The sequence below is a fragment of the Filicampus tigris genome, chromosome 9, assembly GCF_054856515.1.
Source record: "Filicampus tigris isolate MCC_2025a chromosome 9, RoL_Ftig_1.0, whole genome shotgun sequence".
NCBI lineage: Eukaryota > Metazoa > Chordata > Actinopteri > Syngnathiformes > Syngnathidae > Filicampus > Filicampus tigris.
In genome coordinates this window covers 9,195,954-9,210,877 of record NC_141225.1, presented here as the reverse complement: position 1 = coordinate 9,210,877, position 14,924 = coordinate 9,195,954, and the positions used below count along the sequence as shown (strand labels likewise).

Sequence of the window (14,924 nt, the reverse complement as noted above, 5' to 3'; positions counted from 1 at the left end):
GAATTTTACCACATTATATTCGCTTTAAAAAAAAAATTATAAACATAGTTTTGTAAGACAAAAAGTTATTTTTTTTCAAGATTAAAATCATAATTTTTGTAGATATAAAATTGTAATTTTGCCATATTAAATACTATTAGAAAAAAAAAAAAAAACATTCAAGATCCAACTTTTTTCACGTCCAAAACCAAATTTTTCCAGCCACCAAAATCTCGGGATGCACCAGGCACACCATTTGTGTTTTTTCCGGAAGATTCTGCGACAGCAGCTCAGCATTGAACACCAATAAGTGAGGCATGAGAGCAAACGTGACAACCGCATGACGATTTGTTTATTTCTCAAGAGCACCATGAGACCGTTTCAAGACGCCGGACAGAAGTAGAACACCATGCGAAGGACTCACAAAAGGGTTTGTTGCATTCAATACACATTCCGGTGGGGTTGGGACTGCACCCTTCTAAAGTGGGATTATCACCAACAGTCCAGCCAGGCTGTGCGTGCTTACACATCTGTGCCAGTGTGGGTGGGGCTTCCGGGGGTTGCGAAAAAATCAGCTTTGAGTGCTTGATCTGGAGCAAAGTGGCTCAGGATGCTGTGGTGTTTTTTTTTTATTCCCTAATGTTCATGAGCAACATTTATAAGCAGGCTTTAGGGGAGGGCGCCAAAAAATATACAGCACAGGCAAAGAGGACCTCTTTTTTTTTTTCTCCCACCAATGGAGGCTCACTTTCATTTTCGTCCTTCATGTTTTCAAGTGTCGGGAGAGAGGTTTGAGACGCAAGTTTTCAGTGCAAGACGACAACAGCCTCTCCGTTGCTTTTTTTTGTACGACAGAGTGGGCATACACACAAAGGGAATTGTCCAACACAAAACTGTTATCCCCTCAGTCACTTGAATCCCCCCCCCCAAAAAAAACATGCACACACAAAAAAAGACAATTTCAAGTAAACACAAAGAAACAAGCGTATTTCCTCAAATAGTGGCCTTATTTACATCAGCTGCTTCGAGAAAATAATGTACATTATGAGAATTATTTACTTCAGATGTACTGCACAGAGTGTGCACCCCCAACCCTCACCCCACAAACAAAGTCATGTTGCAATAAAACTGTATTTTTTTGAAGGGGGGACGGGCATACAGGTTTAAAGTCATAAAAAGAAGTCAGTTTTTCAAGAAAAGAAAGACCAATAGTACAAATACAAACTATGGCTTTATGCTTTGAGATTAACATATTATTTTTTTAAATCATATTACAAAATTTAAGTCATATTTGTTGTAATATAAGATTTTTCCCCCGAGAACATAGTCATGAAATTACAAGCATAAAGTTGGACTATTACGGTTTTAATTTAATTTTTTTTGGGCGGCGGGGGGGGGGGGGAGTTGTACTGTAACTTTACGAAAAAAGAAATGTACTTTGGGGGTTAGGGGAATTCTCACTATGATGTGAATTCTGGATAAAAAGTTGGTATATTTCAGCGTCACATTAAAAATATGACCTGAGGTTTTTTTTTTTCAAGAGGAGGAAAACGCTTTAATACTAATGACGTCGTAGTCAATAAAAAAATTATTTGTCTATAATTAGTCTTGTTTGGAAAACAACAGAACTTTTTTTTTTTCAAGAAAAAGTGCATGCATATGGGAAGAAAAGTAGTATCTTTAGAGAAAAATAATACGAGATCAGTCATAAATCAAACATTATGTCAGACAAGATTACCTCATTGACTGGCATTGATGCCAAATATGCCTTGGAAATTAAATTAAATTATAGTTTTTTTCAAGAAGAAAACTGGATTATTGTAACAAGAAACTTTAGTTCAGTTTTAACGTACCAACACTATTCTCCAATTTCCTTAAAAAATGTACCATGTTTTCCTGCAAGGAATAAGAATGAATGCCGTGCCTGAAATAATGGCCGGGTGTCAAAAGAGAAACTTTTTTGCCAAACCTATCGCTGAGAAGCGGGTTAAAAAAGAAGCTAGCCGTGCAGCAAGCGCAAACTGAAAATAGAGGCAGAACACTTGTTTGTGATGAGGTGGGCATTCCTGCAGTGTTCAAACTCCAACTTTATTTGTACAGATATACTGCAGGCCTCCTCTCAAATAAACACCTAGCACTAATCTGCAAATAAACAGCCACTACTTGAGCAAATACACAAAGTGGTTTCGTCCCAATTCATTTTTTTTGTTTGTTTATCTGAGTCCTCGACAAGGAATCTGAAGAATTAGATTCTTTGCAAACCAAATTAAACACACTTTAGCTCAGTTCATGTAGCTTCTTCCATTTTTCTCTATGAGTTCCCCCAGTCAGTACCTAATTCGCAACAAAAAGTGTCTTTGTTTCCATACCCGTCTACGTCAAGTCTGCTGCTGCTCATGCGGCTTGTTAGGGAAAGAACATTTGGATAAGAGCAACCATTTGAGTTCATGAGGAAATTTGGAAAATGAACACCTGGTCAGCGAATCACAAACACCAATCGATGGAGAATAGAGATCATCTTAGAACAGAGAACTTAGAAGCTCGTAACATGTTTATAAAAATAAAAATAACATAGAAAACGTTTGGCATCCGTAAGGTCATCCAGTCAAGATGGCGTCCCGGTGGCTACGGCGAGTACGGCGGCTACCTCCGTGCGCGCTGTTTGGCCAGACGCTTCATGAAGCAGCAGGTCACCGCCGCGATGATGACGATGCCCACCAGTAGGGCAGACGACACGCCGACCACCAGCGGGATGAGGAGGAGGTCAGCAACTAAGGAGGAGCCAACGGGAGGAGTTTTATTTTTGTTGTAGTTTGATTAGTGGTTAATTTTACCTTATACTTGTATCGGCCTCAATTTGGACATTTTCACTTGGGGGTGAACTCACGTTTGTTGCCAGGTGACAGTATTTTGAGTTATTTTGAAGGGACTATTTTACCTAGTAGTACTACCGATATATATAGAGGTGCATTTCTTTTGGTTTTATTTTACATTGGTTAACTTCTTTATGCACGCACAAGATCAGGAATATGAAGTGGTCGTTTTACTTCATGATTGTTGAAGTATAGCAGCTAATTTCTCCTTATACATATTTGCCATACTTTATTGTGGTTTTGTTATACAGGTCAAATTTTCCGTATACTTGTATTGTACTACTAATTGGGTCCAATTAGACATGTAGGTGAGTACTCACTTTTGTTGCCAGCGGTTTAAGTTTAGAAGTCAATGGCTTTGTTTTGAATTCTTTCAAGAGACAGTAAACGTACACAGTTACAAAGTACACGTACACTGACTACTTGACATAGGGGCAAAGATATTTAGTGTTGTCCAAGAAAAGACAAAACTTACAAAAATGCTAGTTTTAAAGATGCCATGTAGTGCTTGAATTCTCTTTATACTTGTGTAATATCGTTTATATTTTAATAATTGTAATATCTTCAAAGTATGCATTTGTCTTTGGTCATTTATTGTGACTTATTTTAATTTCATCATACAGTAATGTATTTCTCTTTATGCTTCCACTTTTAGCTTGGACATAATTTGCTATACATTATTATGTAAGAAAATGTGTTTGAAATGTGCTACTGCCACTTGCCCAATGGTTGAGAATTATCCAGCTAGAAGCAGTGGAAACATTGAAATGCAACAAGGGACATATGTAGAATGAATGCCTTACCTCGGGCATACAAGTATACGGTGACCGCATTGGACTCAGCCTTGACCCCAGAGTTGTACCAGCCTCCGTGCGGATCCTGCCCCCAGGCCTCAACGCGGCACGCGTACATGCCCTGATCTTCAATGGTGGCTGCGTGGACACGGAGCCGATAGCTGACGGCGGAGAGCCGGTCCAGGCTGATCTCGCTGCCGTTGACGTAGACCTCCACGATGCCGTCGGACGTGAGAGCGGCGACCAGTTGGGGTTCGACCGGGAGGGCCGGCTCCGGCGTGGTGTTTTTCGGCGACCTGATCTGCGGCTCGGGGATGGGCCATCGCAACCACTGCACCTGAGCCTGGGCGGGGCCTGTGGTGGTGATGGTGGCGGTGCAGAGGAGGGTGACGGTGCTGCCCCGTTTCAGCAGAGGACCTCTGGCGAGCTGAGCCTCCGCTGAAACCACAACATCTACGGAAAAAAGGATGTATTAAGCGAGCCTTAATGCTAGAATTGGGCATGAAAGGGTTAATTAATAAAAAATACTTTTGATTGTTAAATAAAAAATGTCGAACATGTTGAATTCAATCAATCTAGCGACCATACCAAAAAGATCAGACCCGACTAGTTTTCTGCGTAAGTGTCATTATATTTAAAAATTGGCTGAGGATTTTAACTGGCAGAGCAGTGTAAAAAAAAGTAGCAAGATTGGACCTTGGTTGGAGAGACCCGACTACTTAGATCTGGCGCACAGACAAAAGAGATTGTGGCGTCTCACCTTTGGTCTTGAGATTGACCGTGACGCCCTGGGACCTCTGTGTGAGTGTCGCCGGCGTAGAAGGAGCGGGGATCCTGCGTCCGGCGTACACGCTCACCACGCAGCGATAAACGCCCGAGTCGGAGGGCCGGGCTGAGAACAACTTGAGGGAGTACCTCGAATCTGCCACTTTCTCCATAGAGCCGCCGCTGGCTCGGCTGGCATCGTCCCCCCAGCTCACAACGCCATCTGGGCTCATTCTGGCTACCTCCACCTGATAAGAACATCATCAACAACAACGCAAGTCTCTAAAAATAAGCCACAAAAGACATTTCTTTCAAATAGGAATAGAGCTGTTGTCCCTTTGCTACCCAATTTAGGGGTCGTGGGACTGACTTTCCGAAAATTCAGACCTAGGAAACAGTATTATTCAGCAATATGAAGTTTGATACAATTACATCCCAGTTACATTCATCACTTCCTTCATTCAAATAGCATATGAGATAAGAGTCTTACCTCCACACCTCCAGACCCAATGAAGTCGCCACCCGGAGAGCCCCTCTTCATCCACTGGACCTGCAGGCCCGAGTTGACGTCGGAAGGCATCCCATTGACCACACAGGTCAGGAGGAGAGGCGAACCCACCTGCAGGGTCACCTCTCCTTGAGGCGATGACGTGACACTCAGAGACTCGGCTGTGGGGCGAGAAAGGAGTCGGCTTCAGACCAGGCAGCGATAATCAGCTCAATGCAACAAAATGACTAAGTTGAGTTCACTCAGGCTAGGAAGTTAGCAAGCAGGCGACCACAGTTAGCTTGCTTGTACTGTATGTCTGCCTTATTGTTTAGTTGCGCTTGTAGTACACTTTGCGTATGTTCACAGCAACGGAAAAACTTTTTTCCTACATATTGGTGCTGTCTGTCTAAATGTGTTGCTGCACTATTTGTGTTCAATCACCTCCTCTCAGCTCATCGGTATGGCACTCATATGAGTCCTGTTACACTGTCTGTCTAAATGTGTTGCTGCACTATTTGTGTTCAATCTAGTGCTTCAACAGTTCTTCAACATGAATGCTATTTTGCGTTAGCACAAAGCTAGCGGACTGAAAAGCAAAGCTAAGCAGTTGTTTTAAATGCACAAGGTGTCAATTCACTGTGGAAAACCGGTAGGCTAAAAAAAAAAAAACACCCATTAATCAATAAATACATTGTTAAGTATTCCCATAGGGGGCCATTTCCAAATTTGGCATCGCATCCGTTGTATGCACCACATACAGAGATTCCTATGGTTGAATTGGCTCACAGGCCAAATATTTCAGCTCGAGAGCTGTATCCCAAATTTTGTTTTGCTTGGTAATCATTCATTTGAGCAGGTGTACCTATTTAAGTGGCTTGTGAACATACATCTTGGTAAACAGTCCTCATTTAACCACCACCGATAACAATAAATGCATTGTCTTTACAAACAAAAGGGGAAGGTGCCTAGTGAACACACGCAACATAATGCAGGCATTGTTCCTGATTCAACTCCCATTCAGTTCGCTTTATTCGTCAGGCTACAACCGCGTATACGACCTACATCAAGTGAATGCTAAACAACCTAGAAAGGGGCTGTTAAGTTCCAACAACACATAAGTTTGCTGTGTTGCCTTTTAACTTCTTAGTGATTTAATTGCAAAACTTGAAGGAAAGAACAAATCCCAAGTGTCGATAAGTGCAATGGATGAAAAGAATATTTAATCCTCTAGATCTGCGTGAAAGCTTTCAGGCACACAAAGCGAGCCGGGCTGCAAGGCAACGAACGGGCTGGCATCCAGCTGGTATCGACCCACCACATTCAGCTGGATCATCATCGAGAGAAAAAGAGCTCAGCTTAGAGCGTGTCAGGGGATTCACACCAGCATTTTGCGAGCCCCCTAAACTGGCCAGGTGGCCAAAGAGCGGAAGGAGCATCCAGGAAACTAATTAGCTGCCAACTGGTTTTCGGCAGCTTGCTAAACTAGCAGTAGGCAAAAACTCAACAAACATGCACGGCTTCACTCCGAAGTCTGGAAAGTGTCCAAATTCCAATGCAGCCACCGGTGCTGCAAGCCCAGGCTGACTTATGCCACAGATACAAATTGTAACATGTTAGTAAAACACACGCCTTGAACACACAGTTCACTTTTTACGTCTTCAGAGCTGCTATCACTCTTGTGAAAGCAATATTTGTCAACAATGTTTGATCTCTATTGTGACAGGTTGGTTGTAAATCCAAGCTGTGATGCACAAACATACGTAGTTAGACTGACGTCAAACTAGACAGCGTGGCGCTGACCAAGGTTTGAATTTTTTGCGTAAATATGGGAACGTGGCATGCAAATGAGAAGATACTGTTTTCCTTTAGGCTCGACATTACCATTAGAGCATGAAGTTTGGATGAACTACTTTCGCCAGGTTTCATGAATCAAGTAGTAACTTTTAACAAGGGGCCTGAAGTGTATTAATATATTCAACATGACTATGAATGCAGCATCCACACAGACGTATCAATTCCAAATTCTGCCCCCGACATCTGAAGATCTCATCAGAAATTACGATGCGCCTCAAACTCAGTAGCGGGAATTGTTTTCCAAGAAAGCCTGTGTGAACCGCAGCCTCAATTTCCCGTACTTCACCAATGGCCCCTGGTGAGGTCTTTTGCTGCTCATGTCCATCAAAGTTTGAGGGATTTGTGGTTTCAGAAAGGCTCTTCCTTTTATCTGGCCCAACCACTGCAACATTTTATTGAAACCATTTAGAATAAACTGTACGGATTGACATTCTGGTAACAACAGTCATTAATAACTTAAAAGTTACTTAACCAGTGCAGAGTTCAAATGAAAAACAGCACTCTAAATTCATAGTGCCTTGTGACGCCGTCGTATTGACTGAAACGGAACTGGCTCCTCTATCAGAGTCGCCTAAACAGTTCCTCTTCTATGGTTGTCCTCCCAGATAATTTTACACTGAGCCTAGTCGTGACTTAATAGTTACAAATTCACTTATTGATGTTTTTTCATCTATCCACAGCTAGTTGCTGACAAACTGTCCAATTTCCAGTTTTGTGCTCATTAAGAAACGCATTAAGATGCCATCAAAGCCCCGTATAAACAGTAAAGTAGTTGGTGTCAAGGAAGTATGTTGAAGTGATACAGTTCAACTAAAAGACACGTTTTTAGTTGTTTAGCCTGAGTTGTTGGTGAAAGTTATGGACAGTATTCGCCACATGTGAATGCAATATACACATGTACTTCTTGTGCATTTTCTCAGTACAAATCATCTTGAAGCCATTTTATTTCTACGGGGTAATGTTGCTTTAAAATTAAGTGTTTTAGGTTCATAGTTTGTAAAAACGTAAGTTGGGGCACTTGTAATTCAATGTAGCTGAGCAGGACTATCAGCAAAAGGATGTAATTGTACTCACAGAGTTGCTGAACAGTCAGGTTGCCTATGTCCAGCATCCTGTGTGCGATCTTCTGCCACGACTGGTCCGGGTCCCGAATCCACTGCGCGGCCTCACAGAAATAGGCTCCCGTGTCATTGGGCTGCAGCACCCTTATTTTCATGATGTACAGGTCTTGGCCGCCTTCTCCGTTGCGCTTCTCCAGCGTGATGTCGCCGTCATCGTAGCGCTTCTTGTAGGCGCGCCCCGGCACGACACCCAGCAGCTTGTCAATGGAGATGATCTCGCGAACGGTGCTGAGCTCAGGTCCCGATGCGACGCCCGAGCCCACTTGGCCACCGCGCTTCCCGAAGGTGACGGACAGGTGGGTGAGCTGCTCCGAGCGGATGCTGGCCGAGCACGTCAGAGTTAATTCGGCGCCTTCGGGGAGGGGCTGCCCAGTCAGGGAGCGGCTGTAGCTGATCTGAAGTGTGTCGGGGATCACTGCATGTGGAAAAAGGGTGACATTTTATTCCACCACAAGCCACCACAGTTGATATGACAATAAAATGACTTGAGAAGCTTCTCCATGCTTTTAGAAACTCCAGTAGATTTGATAAATGTAATGGTCTTCTGACTGGCGTCCCTCAAAAGAGCATCAAACAACTGCGGTCCGTTCCGAACGTTGCAGCCCGGGTTCTGACCAGAAATTTACTCCAGGTGATGTCAAGAGGAATTAGCGTATGAAAAGTAAAGTGAAGAGGATCTATTTGGAACTGGAGAATGGAGTCAATTTTTCTGTATGGGACGCTACAGTTGCTTGTTTACTTTCAAACTCAGCATTAAAGATATGAGTGACGTCATGCATGCTGTGACATCCCCAAGTAACTGTTGCAAGGAGACTTCAAATCCCTCCTCTTTCATCTTAAGCGACTTCAAACTACAAAGCGCAGCGGCCAGTGTTGTCAAAGCACTATAGAAACAAACATTGAGTAGGCTTTTTCATCGGTACCCAGTCAGCTGTAAAATTGATTTTTAAATATTCTGCTACTGGTCTGCAAGTCAATGGATGCTTTAGGACCTGTTTAATGAATACATTAAATAAATGCTAAAGGAGTGTAAACCCAGAAGGGCTTTGAGGTCTGCATTGAGCACAGAGTTCCAAGCAAACATGGTGAAGCAGCATTTAGCTGCTATGCGGCATTCAAATGGAATAAACTGCCAATAGAAGTGAAGTCAAATGCTTTTAAATGGTGGTTAAAAACTATTTTCCCCGCCCCCCCCCATATTCATGATTAAGGTCTTTCACAGCATTTTTAAAATCTTGCTCTTCAAAATCAATATTCTTGGCCTGTACATTCTGTTAACAGTTTTAGTAAGCTACTTTTATTTACTTTGCTTTTAACTCTCCTTTTTTGGTAAATGCTTTTAAATGTTGTACTTAGCTTGTGTATGACAGGCACTATATAAATACATTTGCCTTGCCTTGAATCCTTAAATCCTTGTTATTATATCCAGTTTTCATTTCAGTGTTAGCAATCAGTATCAAGGCTTGACATTACTGGTATCATTTTGATTCCGAGCTGAAATGTAACATTCAGTGTTGTGACCAAGCTGCTGGAAAAATGTAACCAGTTTGGTTGCTGTTCTACAAGGACGATGATTGCATGTTGGTAGCAATGTGGACTTCCTGGTTTAAACTGTATTGAAGAGACATCAAAACATGTAGCCAAGAGTCTTGTTCTCCACTTAACATTACAACCACAATAATGCGTCTGTTGTCAAATCAATACTCTCTGTCAGTGTCAATCAAAATGGAAGGTTTCTACTCCAATATGATCTCAGGGGGTAGGCTTACTGTCCTATACAAGATAGTGCAGTTGTACCTAATAAAGTGTCTGGTTGCACACAGTACGGGCAGACGGTGTGCGCCGCCGGTTTGGAAATTTTACCTTTGACGACCACAGAGCCGCTGTAAGAGCCCAGGTAAACGCTGTCCGTGCTCGGCGTGTAGCACTCGTATTTGCCCTGGTCGTCCATGCGCAGCCTCTGAACCACCAGCCGCACGTGGTCGCCGGAATCGCGCTCCACCCTCACCTCGCCGCTCTTCACCCGCGCTTGGTAAGGGACGTAAGGGAAGCCTTTGTCTTTGGTGGACACCACTCCCAACTGCTTGTCGCCCGCGTCGTCCCTGTACAGGAACCACTCAAAGTCCTGCGTGCGCGGACCTTCGTAGCCGGAGACGGCGCAGGGCACGGCGAGGGAGAAGCCGGCCACGCGGTACAAAGGTCCCACGGGAACGGTCACCTCGCGGGCCGCCGCGTACTGGAGCACTGTGAACGGAAGACATGAAAGACAGAAGAAGAGGGTGAAGTTGCGAAAGAACACGGGAAACTGAACTGTAAGCTCTTTCGCAGGGCAACACCTTTTAAATGTTAAACAAAACATTGTACAGTTGATTAAGGGTTAATGCAGGGATAATCCAATTTCAGACAGTTAGTATTACCGGTTTGTATTGTTAACATAGTTAATACCGCATTTAGCCTCTCAGAGAAGTAGTTGTCTTTTGCCTTCTCCCATCTGGTGTTCAAACATATAAAAGAAGATTACGCAAAGCGTAAAAGACAACAAAGAAATTGCTATAGTACTATGAAATTAGTAACGCTTTCATTGCATTTTTGTCTCACATTTTCTTTTTTACCTAACGTTTTTTTTGTATACCGTAATTGTTTAAAATGTTCTTTTAGTTTTTTCTTTTGTTTTAAACCCACATTTAAATATTCTCATTCTAAAACAATTGCTTTTTAATTTAATATTTTCCCTTTCATTTTTGAGTCCAGTATTCCTCCTCTAGTATTTGTTTTTTTTGCAGGTAATACATTTTTTCTAATATATATTTTTGGTGTAATATTTTCAGTAATTTTGTCTCAATTTTAACGCTCTAATATTTGCAAATTATTTTATCCAATATTTGTATTTTTTTTTCCTGCAATAGTTGTCAAATGTTTTGATATTGCCTGATGTATTTGGTCTAATGTTTTATATTATTTTCTCCTACCTATATAACCAATCATTTTTTGTAGTTTTTCTTATATTTTTACATTTTATTTGATTTTTCTTGTCAAGTATTTTATTATTTTTTAATGTGTTTATTTGTTGTATAATACTTACATCAATATTTATTTGGTTTAATATTTTATATAATATTTGATGTTATTTTATAACATTTTATGTCTGGTAACAATATTGGATGTTTTCTAATATTTTTCCTCACATTTCCATGTCACATTTTGATTAATTTGCCTAATATTTGTGCTTTTGTCTAAAATGTGTATTTATTTATTTATTTTATCATTGCTTTGGCTCCCATTCCAGATAGGGCAAGTGTATCTATTGCTATCACCTGCGCCACTCCCACTAGTGAATCCCTGCCTAGAATTTCTTTTGGCAGTACGGCGCTTGTGTTGAAAGCCTTTTATTCCTCTTCTTTTTTTTTTTTTTTTTTGGGCTACAACAATGATTCTGTTTAATGTTGGCTCCCTGCCCTGGAGGGGATTTCAATCTTAATCTGCAAGCAGAGGCAAAAGCAGAAGAATACATTCACCATCACTGGATGCCAAATGCTTTTTAGCGCTACGTTTGACCTCACCTAAAATGGATTACTAACTGAACAAACCTGAAAGACGTGTGTGTGCAAGTATGCGTGAGTTTACACGCACGCAGTAACTGTTGGGCGAGCCGCTGCGTCATCGCGACACTCCCGTGGATAATGACATGGGGCTGAGCGGGAAGGCTTAAGCGGATCGAGACCTAATTAACATAGGACTCAGGAGCTGGGACTGATAGGAACGCCACAGCTTGTGACAATACTCAACACTGTCTGGATTAGATGGGCCAAGATGGAGGGCGAAGGGGCCAGCTATGTTCTAATAAAGGGATACTGCAAATATTACAAAACCAAAGGATTGATATCTTGTTTGGGTTGAAAGTCATATTTTTTCCAAAGGTCAAATTTAAGCACATTTTGGTATTCCAAATTAGCTTTTTCAGTATGCTGCTTCCACCCAGCATGCACGAAGCGCTTTAATGCAGACTCTTTCGATTTCAGTGAGCTGTCGACATTTGACAGTTTTGGAAAGGGATAAGTGAGTTCAAAGTGAATTCACATTTCAGAAACTCAGAACTATAAATTGCCATTTTAAATCGGTAAAATATTCATTTCATATTGTACTTTATCTTGAAAAAATGATGACTTTAATCTCATAAGTACACATGTGTCTTGAAAAACTCTACTCTAATATTATAACGTTTAATCTTGGAAAATTAAAACCTTTTATCACTAAATAATATGTCATTCTATAATCCGAAAAAGGCGATTAGATTCTCATATTACACCTCTGTTCCTTGAAAAAATACAACTTTATTCTCCAGACTTTTTATCAACAAAAGAGCTAATTTGCAACTTTATTCGCCTGAATAACTTTTTTTTCTTCTTTTTTTTTCACTTTAAGCTTGTAATATTGTAACTTTTTATCTCGAAAACTGTGCCTTTATTCTCCTAGTATTCAGACTTTTTACCTTTGAAAAATTAAGACTTGTTCTTAAAAAAGGCAAGTTTATTGTTGTAATATTGCAATCTTGTATCTTTTAAATTATGATTTCTATAAATTAGTCCCTGCCCAAAAAACATTTCTTTTTTTATCTTAATCTGATTTAGACCCAAGAAAAATATATCTTTATTCTTGTAATATTACATCTACAGGAGATCCTCAAATTACGATGTACGCGACCTACGACGTTTCGACTTTACGACGCCCGTGCCTCCTCCTCCATTTTGTCCCCAGCACCATAGTGACTACGGGTTAAAGTCCAAATTCCGATTTCTGAAACATTCTGAATAACCCGTTTACATGATCGAGTGGACAGAGTTGCTCCGGCATTTGAATAACCCACTGTGTACGGCGACACACGGCGTCGTGACTCAAATGGACGTCATTTCCGCTTGTTACTTTCAATTGTAAAAAAAACACTTGATATTCATGTCACTCACCACATGAATGAAGCGGCCGCTTTCCTTCTCACTCCAAAAGTGTGCTTTTGTGCTGCGTCTATGAGCTTGTTTACCTCTGCTTATGTATTAACGATGGGTTTCGCGTCAAACAACGCACTTCAGCATACAAGCACTTCCTGTACTACAAAGACCAGCATTCCTTGCGGTTGAGCAATGAGCGTGCGCAGGGTCTCGATCGTGTCTGCGCGCCGGCAGTATATTTGCCTTTTTCGCCTCTCCTTCTCCATCCACTTCTCAGCAGTAATGCTAAGTACAGCATCTTATGCTTTTTATGTTAATGTATTTTCCTTTTTTTATACAAAGTATTTTGACATAAATTTCAACTTTAACAGTGAAATCCGATATACGCGGAAATTCGTGTTACATCGCCAGTGTAGGAACGGAACTCGTTCATAAAATGAGGACTCCCTGTATATATGTGTGTGTATATATGTACTGGCAACCAAACTGCCAGCCAATCACAGGGCACACAAAGACAAACAAACATTTGCACTCACAATCACAGCTTGGGCCATTTGGAGTGTCCAATTAATTAACCAAGCATGTTTTTGGAATGTGGGAGGAAACCGGAGTACCTGGAGAAAACCCACACAGGCACGGGGACAACATGCAAACCCCACACAGGAAGGACAGAGCCGGATATGAACCCACGACCTCTGCACTGTGACAATTAATATTGTGACTTTTTCATATAAAAAAAAACCCTATGCTCTTAATATCCTTTCTTAAAAAAAGATCTTCCCATTACAACTGTCATTACCATTTCAAGCATTTAAAAAGATTTTATTAAAATTTGCAAATTCAAGCTTTACCAGCATCAAAAAATTGTGTGAGTTCAAAGAGTGCGTCTCTTGACCCAAACTACCTGTAAAAAATTACCAATGTTGTGCTATGTGACACAGATGTGTTTCCGATTTTAAGTGAGTAGTGACCATCCACTAAATTCGGTCCAATTCGGCTCTATAATTGTTTAATAGTCCACGCAACAAACAAGCCAGTGATTGGACAACAAGCATCCTAGTGATGATGGCTGCATCATATGACAAGTGCATCAGTACACCACTACGCTAATGCGCGTGGCAGTTGAGTGGCGAAACGTGCACGCGCATACACTCAATAATCCATTTGAAAGTAGCATATTTTACCATAGTGCAGACAGACGAATAAAGTAATTTTTTTCCCAGCCATGGCGCACTTCGTGTTCCTCCACAGATTACTCCCGTCTCGGATGTTCCTTCCCCAGTGGCTCTTCGCCACTCATCCCGCCGTGGACCTCCCGAACCTGCCTGTTGACCAAATCGCAAAAATGAATGACAGGAATATATTGGCGCCTTCTGATTCGCAACCGCCATGTTTTCATTTATTTGGACAAAACGTATCACCTGAGTCACGCACCGACGCGCAGATTCGTCTTAATAAACACTCGTCCGAATAATAAAAAAAAAAGGTCCAAATAAAAAAGTTTGCTTGTATTCAGCTTCGAACCGTGAGGTTTCGTCTCATAGTGGTTTGCATCTTCTTCATCGTCATAGTTGGGCTGGCTGAGGGAGGAGCCAAAACAAAGCTCCAAAGACGACAACCGGAACCACCAATTCTGATTTACAGAAAGTAGCGGAAGTACTTTAATTCCATTTCCGCAACAGATTTTTTTTCACTTTCGATTTGTAGCTCCAGTTTTGTTACGTTATTTATTAATTTTTAAAGTTATTTATTACGATAAATAATGAAGACATATGTTCAATTCAGTTAAAATAATTCTAAATAAATTCTGGAGTGATACATTTAAATTATTGAGGATGAACACGATGTGATAGCTAGTGGTTCGGTTAGGGTAAGGGATTGTCTGCCTCACAGTTCTGAGATCCTGGGTTTGAATCACGGCCCGGGCTCTCCTGAAATTTGTACATTCAATTTCTTCAGGTACTACACTGGCTTCCTCCCCCATTCGCAAAACATTTCTCTTTAGTGAATGAACTCTAAGTTGTCCATAGGTGTGAATGTAAATGGTTGTTTGTCTTTACTCTGCGATCGGCTGGCGCCTGGCGATGTATTTCACCTCTCGCCCA

At 41.3% G+C, this 14,924-nt stretch overlaps 1 protein-coding gene across 2 annotated transcripts; it reads right to left on the bottom strand.

The window, feature by feature from the left end:
- Positions 1–309: 309 nt before the first annotated feature.
- Positions 310–14,442, bottom strand: igsf8 (immunoglobulin superfamily, member 8). Of its 2 annotated transcripts, XM_086041436.1 has the most exons (8): positions 14,241–14,442; positions 14,004–14,144; positions 9,740–10,120; positions 7,830–8,291; positions 4,902–5,080; positions 4,407–4,659; positions 3,656–4,099; positions 310–2,750 (listed from the first exon to the last, which is right to left on the bottom strand). In XM_086041436.1, exons 2-8 carry the CDS (start codon positions 14,044–14,046, stop codon positions 2,623–2,625), a joined length of 1,890 nt encoding a protein of 629 aa, XP_085897562.1. In that variant the 5' UTR covers positions 14,047–14,144; positions 14,241–14,442; the 3' UTR covers positions 310–2,622. The 2 variants fall into 2 exon arrangements, with proteins under 2 accessions (XP_085897562.1, XP_085897563.1); XM_086041437.1 differs by lacking the exons at positions 14,004–14,144; positions 14,241–14,442 and adding an exon at positions 10,294–10,348.
- Between the last annotated feature and the right edge of the window lie 482 nt (positions 14,443–14,924).

Coding starts and splice junctions, on each gene's coding strand:
- igsf8 (XM_086041436.1), bottom strand. CDS start 14,046: ATGGCTGGGAAAAAAATTACTTTATTCGTCTGTCTGCACTATG. Junction 10,121..14,003: donor ATTCGTCTGTCTGCACTATG/GTAAAATATGCT, acceptor TTCCGTTCACAG/TGCTCCAGTACGCGGCGGCC. Junction 5,081..7,829: donor CCTGACTGTTCAGCAACTCT/GTGAGTACAATT, acceptor CTCGCCCCACAG/CCGAGTCTCTGAGTGTCACG.